This window comes from Poecilia latipinna, unplaced genomic scaffold (assembly GCF_001443285.1).
Source record: "Poecilia latipinna isolate Pla-1442-1.1 unplaced genomic scaffold, P_latipinna-1.0 Scaffold3201, whole genome shotgun sequence".
NCBI classification, from domain to species: Eukaryota; Metazoa; Chordata; class Actinopteri; order Cyprinodontiformes; family Poeciliidae; genus Poecilia; species Poecilia latipinna.
This window is the reverse complement of record NW_015115817.1, coordinates 33,151-55,977: the sequence shown is the minus strand read 5'-3', so window position 1 is coordinate 55,977 and position 22,827 is coordinate 33,151. Positions and strand designations below refer to the sequence as shown.

At 38.7% G+C, this 22,827-nt stretch overlaps 1 protein-coding gene and 1 long non-coding RNA gene across 2 annotated transcripts in view; one reads left to right on the top strand and one right to left on the bottom strand.

Moving 5' to 3' along the window:
- The first annotated feature begins 11,549 nt into the window (after window positions 1-11,549).
- On the top strand, window positions 11,550-13,212 carry LOC106940380 (uncharacterized). The gene is made up of 2 exons (XR_001423078.1): window positions 11,550-12,237; window positions 12,332-13,212. It is a non-coding gene; the product is annotated as an uncharacterized LOC106940380 (long non-coding RNA).
- Window positions 13,213-15,155: 1,943 nt separating this feature from the next.
- The window catches only part of LOC106940379 (polypeptide N-acetylgalactosaminyltransferase 9-like), a 38,384-nt gene continuing 30,712 nt past the window's right edge, over window positions 15,156-22,827 (bottom strand). The window contains exons 2-4 of the mRNA XM_015023110.1: window positions 22,390-22,575; window positions 20,276-20,413; window positions 15,156-16,316 (exon numbers count right to left, since the gene is read on the bottom strand). Of these exons, the coding sequence (XP_014878596.1) occupies window positions 16,113-16,316; window positions 20,276-20,413; window positions 22,390-22,575 (528 nt within the window). The 3' untranslated portion in view covers window positions 15,156-16,112. The remainder of the gene's footprint in view (window positions 16,317-20,275; window positions 20,414-22,389; window positions 22,576-22,827) is intronic.

Genomic DNA, 22,827 nt, shown 5'->3' with positions numbered 1-22,827 from the left:
AGAACCGTAGGATATAATGAAAAAATTTAATAATGGGGACGGTAAGTGGGCAAAGGGTTGGAAAAAATGAGAGCGAACGAACAATTAACAATAACGGAGGCGACAGTGATGAAGAAGTTTGTTACGGATCAATGAGAGTTAAGAAGAAAGGAGGGAAGAGGAGGAAGCATCGAGACAAGTAGGGGTAAAGAGAAAATAAATAAATAAACCAAACACTTTTTCAGTTGCATTCGGATCTGTTAACTAAAACTGAGCTTTGGTGAAAAAAAAAAAAAAAAAAAAACATTTTCACATGTGAATGTGATACATTTTTAAAAGTTACATGTAGCTGTGTGTGTTTGACAAACACACTTCATTGTGTGCCGGGCATTTTCTACCGTACTCAAAAAGACAGACGGGTTATAGCTTTAGACTAAGTCGGGTTGTTTAACTGAACACTGAAAAAAGGCCAGAAAGTGTCATCCTTATAAGCAACACATGAACCTCATTTTACTGCCTAAATATTGAGTGTATATATAATCTTAATATGGGGAGAGATGTGTTGTCTATGTTTAGGCCAAGCTTGGTCTAAGTGGGATTTACGATTAGACATAAATATGCATGAGGTATCAAAACCAAAACTCTAAATCAGTTTTATTTGATTTAATATGAATAAAATAATTTAATCAGTTCTTTATTAGTTGTGACATTGTGGAAATAACATTAGTGTCTGGAAGTAACTCGTATTTTTGACAGCTAAAAATTGAAAGAACAGTAGTAAAATAAATATGGCGACATCTTAATATGTTCATTCTGTAGTTGTGATGGTGAATGGAAACAACCGCAAGACACTTTCTGAATATCAGCAGAAATAAACTTTTGTTGTTTGTTTTTCATAAAAGGGCTAGTATCTGTTATTCAGCATCATTACACTCACTATGCAGTGGCAGCAACTGTGACTAAGTTGCTCATAACCCAAAGTAGGTAAGGTACTAGCAGAGCATCTCTGAGGCAGGTAAGGATGTGATTGTTGTGGGAATTTAATTGTTGTGGCTGTCAGAAGGTTTTCCATTCGGTTTCTCTCCATCGTTTCTGAGTTCCTCCATCCTGGTGTTTGCAGTCATGGTTTGGTTTTGGGACGTTTCGATGTATTTCCTGTTCCTTTGTATGTGACTGTGCCTCTTTGTCAGATGTGGTGAGGTGAGAGTCTTATTTCTTACACTTGTAGCTAATAGCTACAGCTAATCTTCTTAAAACCATTTTATATGCCCCCCTGTAACCTTGTGGGGGTTAGGATGACTGGTGTGATGTTACAGCACGGTGGGTTCTCTGGGAGTGTTTTAGGAAAGCTGTGGGCAACCAGAACACTAATCTTGGCTCTGGTTGAAATCCCTTCCTCTTGGTTTCTCTGGGGCTGTCTCGCCAGACGGCATGGCACTTTGCCCCCCCATCGGTTGTTCTGAGTTCCAGCCACCTTGCCGGGCTCCTGGCTACCTGGCTGTTTGGAGGCTCTGGGGGGGTTTCTCCTCCACTGTGCTGTTTGTTATTGCTGCCGGGGGCTTTTGCAGGCAATTAAGAAACATGTGCTGCTGCTCCCTTGCTTTGCAGCTGACCTACATCTACGTTTGGTTATTTCTGGGGGGGGTGCCTGGTCTCTTGCTACCTGCGACCACTGTGGCCTGCAGGTAATAACGGCTACCAGCCCATTGCTGATCTTGGACCCAAAGTGTTGCAATGTTTCTCCCCTTCTCAGCATTCTAACAACTTTGCACCTCGAGGTGACAAAATCACATGCGCACACCTACCTACTCCACATGCTGACAGCAAATCTAAACACACAGGGAAAAAAAAACACACACAAAAAAAACAACACCCATGCACCCATACAAATAACCCAGATGGTTTAAAGGCAGGGAAACACAGATTCCTGTTTTATTAAAAGTCAATCACGCATTTAGGATGTCCTCTTGAGATTTTATTTTCTACATCCCTGGCACATTGAGGTGACCAGTTTCTACATATGGGATTTCTGAAATGCTGAGAGGACACACACACACCCACACACACGCACGCACCTACACACACAAAATCATCAAATAATAACTTACTTAAACAGGCTACTTCGAGACACCGGATATATTAGGCAGTAAAGTAGGTAATATCCCAAAGCAGCACACAATATTTTTTAAAGACTGATTTTGTTTTTGCTGCCCTTATGGTAAAAATGGAGAAAGAAACATGAAAAGTAACAGTCCCTATATTACATTTTTATTTTTGGTTTGTTAGGATCATCATGAAGAGATTGTCGTCGTAATAATAAATCTGAATTCTTATGATTTACTATACGAACTATTCTATCCTTAATTTTTTTTAAAAATCACAAGAATAATAAAACAAAATGTATCCGTCCTTTCTGTGTGCCGTTAAATGACAGTTTTAGTAAGTTAGTAAGTATTTTAGCATCTTTTGGAACTTGTGTATTTTAGTTATGGTTTTTTTTTTTTTTTTTTTCAAAATAAATATCCAAAGTTGTCTATCATAGGCTACAGATGACGGCAACCAAACGGGGAGCAGAAACGAGAAATTCTAAAAATACTCCAGTGAAATCTGCACAGTGTTGTACAAAAGCATCACTGTAGAGAAAAGCAAGGAAGACAAAGATGGAGAAACGGGCTGTTCACAGATGTAGACAGAGAGAGCGGGAATCTGTCAAACCGCGGGTACACCGCTCTGACCTTCATGGGACACACTGCTACGACTGACAAGAATTTATGCATCATTTCACTTTGCTTTATTGGCCAGGTACAGTAAGAGGATGGAAGAGTGCAGAGCACAGACGCATGCATGTGTTTGCACAGTTGCATAGCGTGGATGTTGGGGTCGGAACAATTTCAAGAACACGCAGAGAAAGGAGCGAGCAGATTGTGTGTGTGTGTGTGTGTGGCCCGTGCCAACCACAGCATGAGTAAAGTCAAGATTGAGGATATCCCATTTATTGCACCTTGTCTGTCCTTGTCTTCTGTTTTTGCTCGCTCCCTTACTTTGTGGGCAGCTCCAGTTCCCACCCCCACCCTCCTCGCTCTGTGGGAACTCCCATCAGACGCCGCACCACGTTATGTTCTCCAGGAAAAGTAGCCGTGCCGCCTGCAGTTCGGAGCAATTATGGAACACCGTATCTCAGGAGAGGTTACAAATTAAACGTGGCTTGAGCTACGCACGTTAAGCTTTAAGCAACACAATAACAAAGAAAAGCTAATAATGGAACATTTGACTATGTCCCTCATCACAAAAGACACATAGAGACTCACACGCTTTGGAACGGCTTGGAGGAAATGGACTTCAATGTGAAATTAGAATAAAAAAAAAAAGAAATAAAGATTATCTTCTGCCAGAAGAATTAATGTGATTCACCGTAAACGTATATCGCCACATACACACACCAGAGGAAGCATTGATGGCCTTCAGAAGAGATTTTTTTTTATTTTTTTTATTTCGAAACTCCTAAAGCTTTTATATTTTGTCCTCAGAGTTGGCCTGAATAATGAGCAGCTGAATTATTTATGAGCTAATGGGTCTCATGGTTTTCTAAAAAGACATAAAGTGGCTGCAGGCGTAGCTGTGAACTCTTCAGCTGTCAAAAATGATTTTAAGCTCCAGACCACCAGCTAATATATCCACACCTCTTTTTATGTCACGTATCCTCATTATTTCAGTGTTGAATATGATGTTTGAATTAATTAGATTCACTTGAAATAGCAGCATTATAAAAAAGAAATAGTGTTCACTCTGGCTTTACGCTTTCAAACCGTTTCCCTTTTATAAGAAGAAATCCAATGATTACTTATTATAAGGAAACAAACTGGAAAATAAAATGTCTAAATTACTTGACATCCACTCCCTATTGACTATCTGGTACTAAAACAAGACAGATTGAATATAATCTACACACCATCAATGGAAGGGTAAAAAAAAAAAAAAAATATGACACGGACCCAGATTATGGTTATTGAAAAGTTAAAACCTCATACTTATCACAACAATATCAGTCCCGAAGAAAGAGATTTTAAACTAGTGCTATAATCTAAATGTGTTTCCTTTAAGACAGTTGAGAAGCAGTGGCTGGAGGAAGCCAAGTTTTCTAGAACCTATTTGGACCTTAAACTTGCACTGACACAGCTGTCCACAGCAGTAAAAAAGAAAAAAAGGACACTGCTTTTTGGACTCTTTGTGAACCCAACCACTGTGTCCAGCTCTCGGTTTCCAAACAGGGACAATCGGGTTTCTGAATTTTTTTAGTTATTCTGGAACAGAAGAGATTAATGCAACAAGGTTGCAGCAATGCTCAATCCAAAATCTCTAGCCGTATTCTCATCCACCCCCCCGCCCGCCATCCATCCAAAGTTAGAGCCATACTCATGACTCTATGATGCGTTATGCAATAGCAATAGTAAAAGAAGCCGAGTCTAGATGGCAAATTCAGACTATATTCTTCAATAAGGATGAATAATTTAACATTTCTATGCAATCTTAATAAAATAAGTTTAAGTTAAAGAGTATAAAAAAAAGAAAGAGATATATTGTGATGGCTTATTGAAGAACAATCAGCCAACCAACAAGTAAATAATTTCTCAGATTAACTCTTTTAGCATTTCCTTTATTTTTAATGGTCTCAATTTTCCGCAATAAAGCGTTTTCTTGCTTACTCGACAAATGTTCTGGCTGTTTATGTGGTTCTGGGAGTCTGTGAATAATTGACGGGTCGACATTATGCAAGCAGATTAAATGCATCCCATGATAAGAAATAAAGACGAAGTGGGGAAAACACATTTTACATAATTTCCGCACCATTGCAATACTTACTTGGAATCCTGTAACCAAAACAAATTGCTTCCTTGTAGTTCTCCTGCAGTACTAATGCGGGATAGCTGCGTGCAAGGCAGATTTTCTACAACAGGCACAACGGGGGGGCCAGGGGGGGGGCGGTTCATTTTCAATGAACTGAATAAAAAGCTGCTGTGCAGCTCAAAATGTCAGGGAACTTAAATGTACACTAAGAGAGAAAAGTGAGTTTGCAGACTGTGCTTGTTTTATTGTTTATTCTTTACCTTTTCTGATCAAGGTTTGCATATAACTCCTGAATTTGTATCTAGCCTCGGTGTGTGTGTGTGTGTGTGTGTGTGTGTAATGATGTGGGTCCCTGCATGTGTTTAACCGTGTGGTTCTTCTGAACGCTGAGCGTTTGCACACAATCTGGCGATTTTTATTTTTTTTTTAGGAAGCCTCAGCATCTGTGCCATCCACCTGTTGTGCAAGCAAACTGTGCAGACGGCTGTCCAAGATTTTGAGAAGTTGGGTGGAGAAGGGGGCTCTAATGTTTGGCCATGAGAATGGTAGGAGACTTGTAGCGCCGCAATGGTATAAAAATAAAAACACGGAGGATAAAAACATGTTTGTCAAAAATAAACCACACTGTGGGAAAGGGAGAGGAACAGTACAGTGTCTTGTATTGAAACCCACAAGAGTTTCTTTTTTTTTTTTTAGATTTTGTCACATCATAACCCCAAACTTTAAACTGTATTTTATAGGGATATTATCTGAAAAGGCCAATTGAAAGTAGTTTTTCTTTCAGGATTACTCTGCATTAAGTTCATCCATCTCCACCATCAATGCTCATTAGATTTCCTGTCTCGGCTGAAGAAAAATATCTCAACAACTTGGTGATGAGGATAGAGCTATGACATACTTGTGTTCCTGTATACATAGTGAATTTTTTTTTTTTTTTTTTTTTTTTTTTACAATGTCTGTCTATTTCTGAGGTCATTAATGAGATAACTCAAATCAGAAACGTACTCGTTGACAGTTTCTGCAGCAGGAGCTGTGCTCTGTGTGGGGATGTCAGCATGAAGAAATGTTAAACTTTAAAATTATATTTAGAAAAATATTGCATATCATTTTTTATATGGTGGCAACTTTTTTTTTTTTTTTTTTTTAGGAAGCATAGGGTTCTGTTGTAATAAATACCAGAAAAATATGACTCTGTGAAAACATTTTCACAGGTATTTCACCGACTATGTAGTAAAATCTTAAAGGGATTTTTTTCCCTCAATAGAAAGGAGATGAAGGTAACATTTATATCAAGTGTTCATATCCTTTATAAAGGTATGTCTCTGTTCAGTTTCTCTGAACAGAGCTCTGGTGATTTTGTACAATGTTTTATTTTGGCAATTAGCTTCAGGGTAGATTGCTACTGGTTCTGACTGGTTTCTGTTGAAATTGTCAACTTCAAGTCTTAGTCAACTGCTTAGTGTCTACTCTTTTTATTAGTCACCTCACCAGGAGCTAATTTCATAACAGATGTAATGGAGAGGTGGTTCACTTGTCACCACTTTGTAGTCGGCAGAGCAGTCTGCTGCTGGATATGTCCCTGTGTCAATTTGTCCTATTCACAAGTTGTAAATATATAAACAGATTGAGCTAGCTTACACATGTTTATCACCCCGCTGTTGTTGTTGCAGACGAGCTTTTCTAACGTTTTTGAAATCGTTCTCAAAGTCTTTAAAATGCTTCGCAGGGTTTGTCTAACCCCGTAGACAAAAAAATCTCAGAACAGAACTTTACTGAGAAGAGTCGCACATGGTCTCCAGACATATTGGTTGAGTTGTAAACTTCATGACAGCTCAGGTCACCATGTTTTCCAGGAGGGGAAGGACAAGATGCCTGCTTGTCTGCAGCACTGCTGTGCACAGCTTTGCACTTACGTGAGGAGTTAATGGGGTCTGAGTGTAATGTTTTTTTAATGCAAATTAGTGTATATTTTTAGTACTGATTGTGTCATAAAATCTACTATTTTACTTTGCTATACTTTGTGTTGTTTGTGATGTTGCATACCAATAAACTACACTGCTGTTTGTGGTTGTAAGGTGACAAAATGTGAACAAATTTACATACAGCTGCATTAAGTTTTTCTTTTCTTAACTGTTGCACAGGCAACAGATTCCCCGGTGACACCCGAGTGTACCGCACACGCAAACAGACTGATAAGTTAAAGAGGTGTTCTGCCCCGTGGTCGTCCTTGGGCCAAATAATCAGAGAGAATCAATAGAGCTATTGCTCAGAGTGAACAGAAAGGAGAAGACAGAAAGACATTGAGAAATATACGAGACTGGGGGTGCACAGAGATGAAGCGGGAGGAAGAATAATAGACGTGCAGCTGATAGGAAAAGACAGAAGGGAAGGAGAGGGAGGAATAGAAAAAGTAAGCTCTAGAGTGTATCATTAGAGAGAAAAGGAAAGTAGAGTATCACTGTAGGATAAGAGAAGTGAGGAGCCGGCAAGGATATGAAAGGGAAAAGCGTGCAGGAAAGAGCAAGAGACAAAGTGAAACAGAGGAGAGTAGGAAACAAGTCAAAAGGAGAGGGATAATTTAGAAAATGTATGTGATCAAATAGTGAATGAAAGGAAAAAAGCTAAGAGGTATAGGCCGATGAGAGTGAAATCACTCCCAGAGCGAAATAAAGAAGTAAAGAAGAACACATGGAGAGAGAAGGAGTAAGAAGTGTAAATGTGGATGGGAGGACATGCAGGGAATTACAACTGATTCAAAAAAAAGAGAATGATTAAGCCCTTGAGTGAGTCTGTGATTAAGTGAGACAAAAAAAAGTGACCGTGCAATCAAGCTTTGGCAGATTTGTGGCGTGCTGTACACGGATGACACGTTTTTATGTCCGAGGATCAAACCGCCATGTAATTGTTCTTGTCAGTGTGGCTGAACAGAGCACATGATTTCTGCTTGAACAGTAACACATTTTCCACTTCATAGCAACAACAGAATCTACAAAAATGTTTCAGCATTTATCCGTGTAAAAATTGGGCAATACCAAATGTCCCTCTATGTTGCATATGACAGAATATGACTAAGGAGTTCAGCCATCCTAGTAGTGATGTAGCAAGACATCATGTCACATTGACATAAAGTCTGTCTCACTCACAATGCCCTGTGATTGCTGGCTTTCGAATGCACCTGGAGCCTTAAATTTAAGCTTAAAGAGTAAGAGTCTGTTTAAAATGTTATTTTCTGTACTTGTGTTTGAGACTTGAAGCAAAAAAAAAAAAAAAAAATCATTCTTAACTTATTCTGTTGACTTATCCTGTTGTATTGTCTTAGCTTAGAGGCAAAGAGTTAGCTAGCAAAGAGTTGCCAGCAAAGAGTTAGCTAGCAAAGAGTTGCCAGCAAAGAGTTGCTAGCAAAGAGTTAATGTTTAGTGATTAAACATTAATCACTAATGTTTAATCACTAAACATTAGTGATTAAGTAACAATCACTAATGTTTAGTGATTGTTACTTAATCACTAAACATCACAGATTGAGATTTTTGAAATCCATCTATTCTCGCATAATCGCAGAGAGGTTGTCAGAAGTCATGGAGCGAGAGGGTACACCCTAGACCAGTGTTTCTCAACCCTGGTCCTCAGCGCCCCCCTGTCCTGCATGTTTTAGGTATTCCCCTTCTGCCACACACCTGAGTTGTATCTCTGGGTGACTACCAGGCTTCTGCAGTACTTGATGGTCATGCAATCATTTGAATCAGCTGTTCTGGAATAGAGGCACATCTAAAACATGCAGAGCAGGGGGGCGCTGAGGACCAGGGTTGAGAAACACTGCCCTAGACGACTTAATATATGAAATCTTTACAAAGGGATTCTTAGTCTTCAAAAAAAAAAAAAAGAAAAATACTCTGTTTCTCATCAATCGTGTATTGTCTCAAGCTTGTGAGTTGGGTGTATTATTACATCCCCACAAGCTCTCTGTGGGCGTCCATGAGTAGCTCAAATTTTTGTGAGTTTTTGCCATTGCCTTCCGACACTTTTCCGCTCGATTCAAATCTCGCTTCACAGCTCAACCTGGGCTTCCTCCCCTTCACCTGGATTCCCTCTGGTGAAGGGAGGGTCAATCAACAAACACAAGGACAAGTTGTGAATTATAACGTCAATTTTTGGTGCCGTTTTAGAATTGTAATCTACCTGTAGTTTTAGCAATGGCTAAGGCAATTAGCGATTGGGTCAAATTTAAAACCTCGACAGAATCCATGCCTTCAGGAAGCAGTCGTTTCTCAATAGCCGAGAGCCCAGTCCCTCCGGATGAAGCAAACCATAGTACAAGAGGCTGGTTTTTACCAGCAGTGACAATAAACCTCCAAACCAGAAGGTGGAGCTGTAGCAGTCAAGCGAGTCAGATTAGGAGTAGAAGAAAAACTAACTACTTCATTAGTTTTCAAGACCATGAGTATATCAAAACTCGACTGCTATCCTATTAAGAAAGTACTTTAATGCGTCTTTCGAGAATTTTCTATGGTTTTGTCTAACAGAATGCACACCATGATTGCCCATTTTCAGGCTCTAGACTAAACTGTCTCTGAGTGAAAGTGGCAGCTCAGCTGAGCTAGAAATGGTGTGAATATGGTCATATACTTGTGAGGTTCAAGTCACTCACATTCATGCAGTTATATACTGCAGGTTATTAATTATAAACCATTCATAAACTTCCACTAGAACCCATATTGAAGCTACTTCATCTTTTAAAAGGAGAGGTTTTTTTTTTCTTTTAATCTAATTTCTTTGATAATTTTACAACATAAGGTAATAAGATTGGAGCTTTTTCCACGGACCACTGTTTTATACAAGCCACACTAAAAATGACAAATTATCTTGCGTGATCTAATTGATTTTATTCAATATGACAAGTCTTACAACCACCATTCATTACGCTGCAAAATTACATCTGATATTGCTAAAACAGTCTAATTTCAACCCGGTATTGATGCAAAGTCTTATGAAATGAGAACAAGACGACAAATTGGTTTCTGTTTGTATTTATACAAAAAGTCATGCTCTGTTTACCTTTTCAGTCGACAAAAAAACAGCTACATGTAATTAAAGTTGTAATACAAAAGCGGCAAGTATTCATACTCCAGCTGGCAGGCCAGGTTTTCTTTCTCAATTCTTTGTGTTGACAAAATTATGGTGGGAAATAATTGCCATGATATTTACCTCATTAGCCATCCTGTTGTGTGCCGTTTCACTTTATTGCTATACACACAGTGTCATAGCTTCCTACAAACATTTGCTTCCGTTACGATCAAGAGTAACAAGCGAGTCGTATGTGAAATCGTATTAATTTCCTCTTCTGTTAGTCACTGTTGTAGTGGAAGGAGTTGCACATGAGTAATGCCACTGGAAAGGAACAAGAACATGTTGGGGAGGATTCAAATGGCAGAAGCATAAAACGATAGCATGCCTTGAAAATGGAAATCAGAACCATATGATTATAGTTTATTAATTTAATTAGGAAATACATACATACACAGGCAAAAATATGAATATAAACTATTCCACCTGTCTTTTTTAAAAAAATAAACCTAGCTATAAAAATGTCTACTTGTGTCAACATACCAGTGCTAATTAATGCCACAGGAATTAGAAAGGGTGACTAACATTTTTGTGGAGTAGGTCAGATAGCGGCAAACAGTCAGAAGAAGTGGAGCAAATCTCTATGGGGAACCTCCCTCACACAGAGAGCTATGCCACAAAGAGATACTCGACATGTGTCAGCTTATGGTTTATGCTTGACAGCTTGTATCTTTACCAGTTTCATTGACTCGCTGGCTGTGTCTGTCAGCATGTTTCCAGCTGCAGCAGCCGGCTGCTGCTAGCAAAATGGCTGTGTGCATTCTCATGATGTCACGTCAACCCCCTTTGAGTGTTTCGGGGAGTTCTTCTCAGAAGACATTCCAGATTGTCCTTACCGATCAGTCAGGACTCCATGCTGTACAATCCAACCCAAACAGGCCACTGACCTCACCGCAAAATAATTGGAGCAGTTCCTAGGTATTGTGATATGTCATTATTCAGTCCACTGACATATTTCTAGGGTACAGCAAGCTCACAATTGAGCTGAATGTCATTATTCGGTTTACTGACATATTTTTAAGGACCACCAAGCTCACAAAAAAATGAGGTAAAATATTTTTTTTTTCTAGGGAAATTTTAAAAAAAAGTCATGTTAGGGGCTAAATGTGTTGATGTTTAATTTCAAATTGCATCTCTTTAAAGCTTCTCTTATCTTAGAAGGAGTGAAAATAAAAATCAACAGGGTAGTCCTTTATTGCCCTCTTGATCTTTGAATAAAATAAATTTAATTCAGTAGGTTATGGATTTGGTCATCTCACTTTATTGTCTCATTAAAAGATCATGCAGGATTAGAATTGAACCCAGACAAAACATTTGGTTTCAGAAGTTAAATTGTCTCTTTATGTAGAGAAATTCAGGGAAACAGGAGGCCACTTCACACAGCATTTCAACCAACAAACACTAAGATTTGACATCACACAACACTGCAGCATGTCACTCTGACTCACAGTCTAGTCAGAGACATTCTGGATGAACATAGCAGCATATACTACTGATAACATTAATTCATTCACTACGGCAATCGCACCTACACAAAAATTTACATATTAATATTCTTCAATATAAATTTAATGAGGTGCAGAAAAACCCCTAGANTACTGAGCATATAGGAATGTGTGTGTGCTTAGTGTGTTCTTTTCTGTAGCTTTTCAAAAAAAAAAAGATGTCAAGTTTGAATCTGCAAACAAACACTCAACATCTATACAAGTGTGAACTAGCTTAATCACATTGACAGTCGTCCTGGGTTCTGCTTTTGATAAGCCATTATAAAATATCACACACAAACACACACATGGCATTCTTTTTGACGTCTGAGCCAAACAGTTGAAAGAGATAAATCTGTGAAGTGTTTGAGTTGCAGTGCAGATCTCTTCTCTCTGTGTGCGTGTGTCAGCGTTTCAACTGCTTCTAACCTCACTGTTAAATCAGACGAGTCTGTTAACTTGAAGCTAATTTCTGGACTACAGGGAGCACCTGAATATAGACCGCACCAATTAACTTTGAAAAGAAAAACATTTATGGGTTGCACTTGTTACATATTATATTATTATTTGATCATATTATTTTGATGTTTTATTATAATTATTTTACTTTTAATTTTTCATTCTTAACCAAATCATGTAATAAAATAAAAGGTCTTTTGTGTCAAAAAGTGCATCTGTACTGCCACATTAGCGATCTGAAAATATTAGTCATTCATAACAAAATGTATTACATACAAAAAATATTATGTTAGTACAGAATACATTCTGTACTAATATACAGAATGTTACTAACTACATAAGTTATGTAGTTAGTAATGTAGTTGGTATGTTATGAACTGTGCTACTAATATGTTACTTAAAAGTAACTAACATGCTAACTTGTCTTATGTTACCAACAGTAGCTTATGTTAGTATGTTAGTAGCATAATAACTTCTTAGTATGTTAGTTAAATGTAACTAACATACCAACATATGTTTGTATGCCAATTAGTAACATGGTTAGTATGTTACTAACTGTGCTAATAACATACTAACGTGTTAGTTAAATGTACATAACATACTAACACATTTTATTTACTAACATGCTAACATATGCTAGTATGTTGGTTAAATTTAACATACTAAAACATGTTAGCACTAACATATTCTGTTAGTTTTACTACCAAATTAGTATGTTACTAATATACTAACTTATGTCAGTATTTTAGCTAAATGTAACTAACATACTAGCATGTGTTAGTATGTTACTGACTAACATACCATATTTTCCGGACAATAAGCCGCAACTTTATTCTAAGCTTTGAACAATGCTGCTTATAGTCCGGAAAATACAGTACTAGTATGTTACTGACATACTAACTTGTTAGTATGTTAGTTACTAACAACTAGTAGTACTATATTAGTATGTTAGAATACTAACATATTCTGTTCTTTAAAGTCACAGCTGTGACACAGAAGCATTGTGACATTTATTGTGTTTTCTAAGTTTTCCATGAAGGAGAGTTTTACCCACTTACTGTAATGTTAATCCCACTTAAATGGAATTGAATGTTTCACAAGCACCAAGTTCATCTCCATTTGGGTCAGCAATAAAGTGGTCTAAAGACAAACTAAGCTGCCGGCCTTCTTCTAAAACTCCATTTAATAACAGGAAATAAACATGTTTCTGTCAAGAGCGGGCTGCCATTATGCAAGTTGGGAAAGTAAGAGATAAAAAAAATATGCATGAACAGCATTTCCATAACAACCAGAGCTGGATTCTGCTTAATAAATAGAAAAAAAAATACACACAAAAACATCCAGTTTGGCTTTTATTTATTCTGGTGTCTAAGCAAAGTTTTTGCTGAGTGCATATCCATTTCTCTACTGGATGTTTTGGTATGCTTCTTACACGCTCTCTTACCTTGAAGTGCCCCAGATTTTTAGTGTTTCATTTGCATCCTGAGCACATTTGCAAAGTATCATCATACAATACAAAGAGAAAAAAAAGTTTTGTTGGTCAGACATTTATGTATGATTATTTGATTGTTGTGTTTCCAATACTATCTTTAAGTAAAATCCTATTAATTAATCATTTTTCCAGTCGTAATTCAATAAACTATTGAGCAGAATCTGGAGTTATATTATTTGCAGCACAAAAATACATCATGTATTGTGAGGAAGGACAGTGTCCACCTCTGTTTGCCCCTAGCAGAACCAGGCAGTGGACCCATATGAACCAGCACTAATTATAATTATAATAATATTAAAGGATTTCTAGTTGCACATCCTCAGTTGGTGAAAAGCTTGGGTACTCGGATGTTTCAAATCTTTATAATACAATCCCATTAGGGAGCTTTCATTTGTATCCCAAAGTCATTAATTCAGTGTGACAATGTCTGCAAACATGCGGCGGAGTTAAAAATAACTTTGCTCGGCTACAAGAACAACCGGGAGTCCTGGAGCAGATGGGACAGCCCCCTCAGAGCCCTGATCTCAGCACTCCGGCTTCTGATTAGGGCGACTTGAAGGGACCAAAAGAGACTGTTCAGAGTTTCAGAAATGCCGAGGACGAGTGTGTGTTTTATGTTCAGAAAGTGCAGTGCAGATATAATCACATGGCCCGACTTTTAATGCATTCTTTGAAGTGGAACTGATAGGATTGAACTGCGCTGTATGTAATCTTGCTGTACTGGCATTGTTGTATAATAAGACTGAACTGATCTGTGTGTAACTGAGTTTCAAATGAGATGGGTTAAGGTTTTTTACAGAACATCCTTAGATGACTTATGACAATTTTACATCAATATTTGTGCATGTAAATGTATGTGCTAGATCACTGTGATTAGAACGTGTACAAACCCTCTTTTTGCAAAAGTTATGTCTATATCTTTTAAAATCTAAAACTACAAATATAGTGGCTAATGGAAAAAAAAGTAAAATAATCTTTTTCCAAAATGTTATGTAATATTCTGCCTCAAAGATAGTTTTAATATTGTCACCTTCATAAAATAAGGACTCAAGTTATTTTTTTTCCAAAAGTGATTTTTGGCAGGAAAAAAAAAAAAAACACACCAATAAAGTGTTTTAAAATGAAGCAGAAGAGGTGGAACATCGGTTTAGTGATCTTAAATCTTCGTAAAACCACAAATTATGAGTTCAAGATCCATTAACCCAGACCATTACTGCTAAACTGTGCTAACTGCTGCTTAGGGCACAATGTGAATTAACAGACTCAGAGAAGTGAAGCATTGAGATGATTTGTTTGTATCGGTTTTCTTTGTTGAGTTAAATAAACAAAGGAAACATCTCAGAGTTAGCTAATTAGAGACAACAGCACCGACTCAAATGAACCCAGAGTGGATTATTTCACATATCCACAGCATTTCCTTGCTGCAAGAGAGAACGCATCCCAGTGAAGGAGGATGGAGGTTGTTACAGTAGCTTCTTTATCCTTCTGATGTTTCCAAACTTTGTGATGGAACACGCTGGATTTGGAAATGATGGCAAAAATCTTAGAAATAAGGTATCAGATTAAAAAAAAGGCACAAGTAATTAATATAGGAGATCTTGCTATCATTAAATTTTGTTCATTAAAATATTAGTAAAACACTATTTTACAGGGAATGTTTTGTCATTCAGAACAACAACACGTCCAATATGAATGCCTGCTCATGGCAGCAAGACTAGAAAATCATAGAACAGTTGTTTAATATAATTTCTTAATTTTTATATCTTAAAATAATAATATCTTAAAAGCAGTGGTTGGAATTAATTACATTTTTTCAATCAAGTGAATTGCAGGTTGAATAATTCATCTCAATTAATCACACTTTTATCCAAAATCATGTCGCCTATAAACATTTCCAATTCAAAACACTTTTTGTTGCTATATTTTTTTTTTAATTAGACGACACATGAGCTCAATAACAAAGACATTTAATGTTTTTAATGTGTTATAGGTGAACCTTTGATCATTCATGTAACATTTCTAAAAAAAAAACAAACAAAAAAAACATATTTGCTGACATTAGCATCCGGGACACATGTGATTACTGCAACATGTAATATTCTCTGCAAAAAAGCAATTACTTTCTTAGGTTATCCAAACCTGCTGTAGCGATAACGTGCTCTCAGCTTGCACAGTAAGATTATGTGAAATGCATGTTAAGGATTTAAGGGCACCTTCGGTATTTGTCAGATCAGAGCTTCGCCTCTCAGCGTTTCTTACAACCCCTGCAGGATCAGAACATTATTATGCACCAATAATCTGATTCACGTTCGTCTCCTCTACTCTATGGCAAACTTAAGCACATATAATTCTGTGGCATTTGTGAAGTTGCACATCCTAAAAAAACAACAACAACAAAACAATAAACTAACAGATGTGTAGGAGATGAAACCTAAGTGATTCCGCGTATGGATGAAAGCTCTGCATACATCACCGTACTTATTTTAGTTCCTTATCAACTGGATTACCTGTTAGAGAGGAAGACGTGTTACTCCGCGGTGAAAATCTTCAACAGATAATGCGTGTGGGCGTCTACGCTCGTGTAAAAAGAGAATCAGTAAGCTGCACGCTTCTCTCCTGCCACCACTTACAATGTTAAATTTGATTTTACTCTCCATAAAGCATGAAGAGGAGAATAATTATATCAAATATTCTTCAGGGGAGTACGAAATCTGAAATTGAAGAAAAACTTTTTAATCAGTGGCCCAGTGATGCTTTGAATGACTTTTTTTTTTGTTTTTGTTTTGTAAATTATTAATTTCACAGACGCAAAACAACCGACGCAGAAAGTCTGCCCTGACCTGGGAGGACATGCCGTGGCACGGGTACAGGATGGCTTTGTCGTCGTCCTCGGAGCCTTGGTCCAGGCAGTAGCCGCTGGCTTTACTGTTTCTCACCTGGAAGGAAAACCACAGGGGACATTTTGACTGATGGGGAAAAATCCAGATCTGTTTCCGTCAATAAAGAATGGGAGCATACAGAAAGTGATAAACACCCAGAGATAACCCTGGAAATCACTAATGAAGCGTCTCATTATAGTTCATGCCAACTTCCTGTTGTTCTGCATCATTCACCTGAATGTTTGATTTTTTTTTTTTTCTTTTTAGCCAACCTTACAATTCTAGCCTGAACGACACAGAGTTAATATTAACATCAGGGGAATTGAAACAGAAGAAGACATCTATCGGAAAGAGGGCAAAGCCATAGATTTAAGTTAATTAAGTAAACATGTAGTTAGTTGCAGTGTAGTTACTGGGGATGTACATCAAAACAACCATTGGTAGAGTTTTATGTTGGCTTTTGCTGGTTAAACCAAAGGGGAATAAGTTCAGACTTTTTGAAGTAAAGTTCTGTTGAAAGGTTAGAAGCAGCTAATATGTTACCTGAGAAATTCATTTAGTATAAATCCAGATTAGTTGGCCCCGGGGGCTGAAATGAGCGGCTAGTCTGGAGGGTGCAGTGGAGGGGATTAAAAGAGATTTATGCGTCAAAAACAACTCCATGAGAAGGATACTAAAAGTGTTTTTATGTTTGCACTGGGCAGCATTTACTCAGACATGGATGCTTTAAAAAAATAAATAAATAAAAATATGGGAAATAGAAATAGCCAGCAGTCATCTTCCTGAGTGAAACTCTTGATACTAGCTTAAATTAATGTTATTAATTTAAACTAGTATTAATAGTTATTAAATGATCTTTTATTTAGTTATTCTGATTAAAACATGTTTGTGCCGCTCGTAGTACAAACATGTTTGTACTTGGTGGTCCGTTGCCTCCAAACTCAGATTTCTGTAAAAATAATTACAGATTTTTTAAATACCTCAATGCAAACGGTTGGATGCTTTAAAGGCTTATAGTATACTGATTTCATAAACTATTGTGATGTGTTTTTTTTTTTTTTTTTTTTGCTTTGGACACTGTTTTGGACTCGCTGTTATCTTCAACCTCTGGGACCGAGTAATCTGGATTTATAGTAATTAAAGATACCAAGAGACTTTCTGCTGCAGCTCTGACATTAAATCCTTCCTTCCTTTTAACAGAGTCTCGCTTCAGAAACCCCAAATAAACCCTTTGAGATTCCTTTCTTTCAAACCAGAGATACTAAGAAATGTTCAACAGTAAATAAGTATTACTAATAAGGGTTTGGTTAGATGTAGATAATGTACGTTATAATATGTAGAGTGGCTCTAGAAGCTACACACCTCTGTTAGGATGCTAAGATTTTCAGAGGAAAAAAATGTCAATGATAAAGTATTCCTTTTTTTTCGTTGAAACTGGCTGCTATTTCAAGCTGTCCATAATCGAATTCACCGTAAAAACAATCTAGTTCCATCAGAAGTAACCCTAAGCACGATTCTGCCAGCATCACTGTTTTCCTAGCTGCCATACGTCTCGCCTCCCTGCTCCTTACAGTCAGGCCCGAACGGGACAGAAGGTTTGTTGTCCTGAGTAGGACAGCAGTAGGAATGGCAGACATTCCTACTGCTCCTTCTGTGTTATCATTAGTGTGCCGTGATATATCATGATGTATTTGTTTGCAACCACTGTCTACGTTGATGTTAGCTAACTGGTGTCAATCAGAAAATGACAAAAAAAAATCTTTCTGGGTGGAAAAATGTGAAAAAGATCACTTATGAACAACATCTCTAGAGTAAAAATATCCTTCAGTAACCATCAACACATTTTATAATTTAGCCTGCAACCAAAATATCCATGACGTCCGTTTACAACAACGTGCTGCTGATCCACTGTCTATTTCTGATATTTCCTCCCTGCTCTGCTTCCTGTAGGTCCTCCACGGCTTATTCACACAGCCGTCACAAGGTTTCAAGTCATCCCAAAGCCCCGGCCGTGATGGGATGTTGTCATGCAGTGACCAGTCCCAGTTCTGTCTCTCTCTCTCCTCCGGGCGAGATGATGGTGTGCGTTTACTGTGGGCTTCGGCTCGCTGTGATTTGAATGTGTATGGCTTCATTTCCAGGTTGCGATACATCCATCATGTGGCTGTGGTCGGGGGAAGGTTTCACTCGGCCGGTCTGGACGGCACGGCCGAGTGCAGCGAGGTGCTGATGCTCGGTGACAGATGGGACACGAGTCTGCTGCAGCCGCTGTGTGGCAACGCGAGGCGACCGCTTCCCAGCTTGCCGACAGATCTGAAATAGTGCCACTTGAGAGGACGCCACTCTGAGAAATCCATTAGCTGGGTACTGGAGCCAAAAAAAAAAAAAAAAAAAAAAAAAAAAACAGGCGGTGGAGGAAACAAAGGACGGTGTGAGTTGTCTGAAACTTTGATGAATGCAAACCCGACGTCTGCCGACATGGTTAGACCTTCTGAGTTTTTTTCCCCCTCAGCGTTTGCCCCATATCCAAAATGGACGCAGGTTACAAAACGGTGAGTTTCAGCAAGTCTGCAAACGACGTCAGACTCAGGAGTGTGCTCAGTTCTTCAGTCTGCCATAAAAAAACCTTCTTTTCCCCCCCAACTGCGCCGGGTGCTCAAGCAGACACAAGACAATCAAGCTGGAATGGAAAACTAATAAGTGTTTAATTAAAACTCATTATAGGGAAATTGCATCTAATTTTGTGTAGTAACGTTGCTCTGTTAATGCTGCAATAGAAATTTACCCTAAACCTGACACATTGGAGTCGTGGTGTTTGTCTGTCATGTTCAGGTTGAGGACACGGCATTTGGCCTGTCGGTGTCATGTCGTCTCGCTGGTCAATGTCTTGTCCATTTGTTTGATTACTGCTTTATTTAAAAAGGTTATGTTTGATTAGTTTCCCCACAAAGATACAGGGGTGCCTCTGTTCTTTATGTGATCTATTATTGGCCGGGTGAAGCAGTAGTAGGACTTTCTGGTTTGGCAAATTGGGGAACATTTTGAGTTAAATGCTGAAGAAATTTCAGTCACAATCAAGGCACGATGGCATAATAGAGAAACGTATCAACTCCCACTTGCCTGTCAAAAACACTTCAGCTATGCGATATTGTGAAAAAATATTTTCCCCTTTACAGGTTTTTCCACTTTTTTTTTTTTCAACAAATCTGCATCAGGTGTGTGATACTATCATGTCGATATGGATCAGAACCTTTGTGTTCTGACACCTTGTTGAATTTATGGAACAAAGAAATATAATGATCAGAGACTCTTCTTCACCCTTGTAGTCCACTTTGCTCCCTGCAGAGGGTCTGGGCTCTCGGCTGCTGAGAAATGATTGCTTCCTGGAGGAGTGGACTGCGTTGAAGTTTTAAACTTTACCCAATTGCTAACGTTTGCCCGTGACGTATGTAATGCAGCAGTTCAACGCTATGAAGCTTACCAGAAATTGACTGAGCTATAAACAACCGTCCTCCACTGCGAAGAGAGAAATACTGATCCGAACGAGACGGTTGTTAATGTTCCCTCAATATTTGGAAGCGATGTCAACATGTTGCCATTGGATTGTTTTAGAATTAGCTGCCCTTGCTAATTCTAAAACAATGAAGAAAATCAACGTCGTCGCTAACAGCTTCTCCTCTGAGGTCTTTTTTAAGGACCTCAGAGAAAATTTACAAATGTTTTAGGTATTTAGCAGCACTGTGGTTTTGACTCATAGCTTGGAAACTTTGGCTTCAAACATGTTTTTTTTTCCCCAAGAAGATCTTACTTTAAAAGGAGAATCACAAAAAAAAGCTTCTGAAGAGCTCATCTTCATTATTGATCATTTGCTGAATCAAATTATCCACCTTTGCTTTAGCATCCTCTTTAAAAACAGCTTTTATTACCTCACCTGCAACAGAATCACAGCTTATGTTATGCTTCATTTAACATTCAGTTTATTTCCAATAATCCCTTCAGCAAGCGATTTCTCTCACCTCGCCATATGTGATGGTGTTATTGTAGATCCGCATCTCCGGATAGACGTGCTCCAGGTACCAGTGAAAGCTCCGGCACTGCATCCTTTTCCTTAAGGCCACGCGCTCCGAGACATCGCCGAAATCAACTCCCGGGTTCTGTAGGCGTGTGGCGCAAAGCAAAGACAAAAAAAGGACAAAACATTTTCTTAAAAAAAGTCAGGCGCAACACACAGTATAGCAGACACTTATGCAGGAAAGGAAGATGCAGGAGTTATATGGCGTTGCATTTAGGTAAGAGACGGAGAGATGCACTAGTCATGTGAGACCTTCATTGTTTCTCCATTAGACCTGATCTGTACTTAGCAGATTCTAATCAGCTGCTTGATTATGAGCGCTCACGTCCAGATAGCTTTATAGAGGACGGTCTCCGAATGAACCGGGGGAAGGGCTAATAGCTGAAATGCCTCAGGCTTAATTTTGACACTCACACACACACTATGTGCATATCAATATGTGCTGCATTAATGTGGACTCATATGGAAATAAATGCATTGCGCACCAATCCAATATCAATATCTGCATAGCTTCAGAATTTGAAAATAATTCTACATTGGTGACACCCAATCCATAAGGGCAGATCTATTCAGTCTATTTCTATGTTTGTGCTCTGAGCGACGTCATGCTTTATTATTTATTTTACATTATTTTTAGAATCCCTAGTTGCACTTTCTGAACCATTGAAAAAAAGGTTTGTTGCAGTTTATTTTTGACTATGTTTGGCCAACGTAGTCAACCTATTGTTTTTGTCAGTTTCTTTATCATTTATTTTACACTGGATTTTATACTCCAATTTGCCCTGACTGAACAAATTAAAGTTGTTTTGACATGTTTGACCAACTTTGTGAAGCTAATGGTGTATTAAAGTGTTCTGCACTGGTGCACAGAACACCAGTGCAGAACTGAATCAATTTTTAAGTCAGTACATTTATATCCGTTTAGCAAAATGAAACGTCTTGAGTCAATTCAGTTCTGTTTATCCGTGATGGATCGATGTCTGCCGATACTAAACCTCAGGTATCTGTATCGGTATCGGAAGTGGAAAACAGTGGATGGGTGCAGGTCCAGTTAGGATGCACAGCAACCACATCCAAAGAGATTAATACACACAGCAACACACACACACACACACACACACACACCCACGCACACGCACACACACACACACACACACATCTGCTACCAGATGCCGTTTCCAAGAAAAGCCTTTTCTGCTGCCAGCTACGAAGCCCGCTTCAAGTCTGTGTCAATAATGAATTCCAGTTCGAAATATCCACTCGCTTCTCAGCTACCAGAACACCAACACACACATCCAGACTCTCCGGGCTGCTGTTTGGTATTTGGACTCAGGGCTGCCCACTGTGGCGAATCATGCAGCCTTCTCCATTCAACGCAATTGTGCTCTCAGCAGGCACCTCAGACAATAACAAGGGTCTGTGAGTGTGTGTGGGGGGCTTTGAAGAGGGCTTGATGAAATAATCGTAGCATTAGGTCTTTACAGTACACAAAATAACTCCCCGCCACAGGACAGCTGAGGTAATAACATGCCATGCCACTGAGTTTGGGAATGGCTAGTTCGTCACCTGCCACCTTATACTCTCCTCATATGTACCTCCACTGCTCCTCCTGGAATCTGCTGCTGATTCTGTTCTGGCTTCACATTATTTTAGGAAGGAATTTGAAATTTGAGCTGTCCTTCATTTATAATCATCTCCTTCTCGGCGCCGAAGGAGAAGAATTCAATATTAGTCTGTCCATTAATAAAAGCTGCTGTTTAGTAGTTTGTAGCCCATCTCAGTAGACTCTTGAAGGCAATTATGCTAAACTGACATGAGGCTTGTTTTCTTTTCTTTTTCTTTTTACTTAGTGCTCCTCTCGTCTGATTCAGCTCTTCTTTCCCCTCACTCGGCCCACCGCCAGTGTGAAGGTCACGGAGGATGAAATCTGAATTTTGAATTTCTATCGATCAGCGCCTCACCTGGCCTGCAGGTTGGAATGAACAAGTGAGATGTGAGGAGAGCGGGGGCGGCCAAAGCCTGCATGGGGATTAAAGCGCGGCGTGTAGAGAGGCTCACGTTCATGGGAATGTTCCAGGCCATGTAGACGTGGGATTTGTATTCATCCATCCACACCTCTGCCGCTCTCAGGGCGTTGCGCTTGGCGTAGTAGTCGATGTCGTTGTTGTAGGGCTTCTTGGTGCGCTCGATGTGGGCAACCCTGGCGCACGGCAGGACCTCCATGCTCCCACCGCACTGCCACACCTAGACGGCACAGAGAGGAAGTCGTGTTTTCATCAAATATGGCGGTTACAGGTATTTGAGACTTCTCCTGTTTTGGCTTATTTTCCCCCACAATAAATGTAATTTAGATAATCAAAAAAATAAAAATAAATTAAATTAGACCAAGATGATCCGTGTGAACAAAAAAAAAAGTGATTTACAAATAGACAAAAAAAAAAAAAAATGGGAAAAAAAAAAAGAAAAATTTCTTCCAGGCCTATTTTTGCCTTTTGG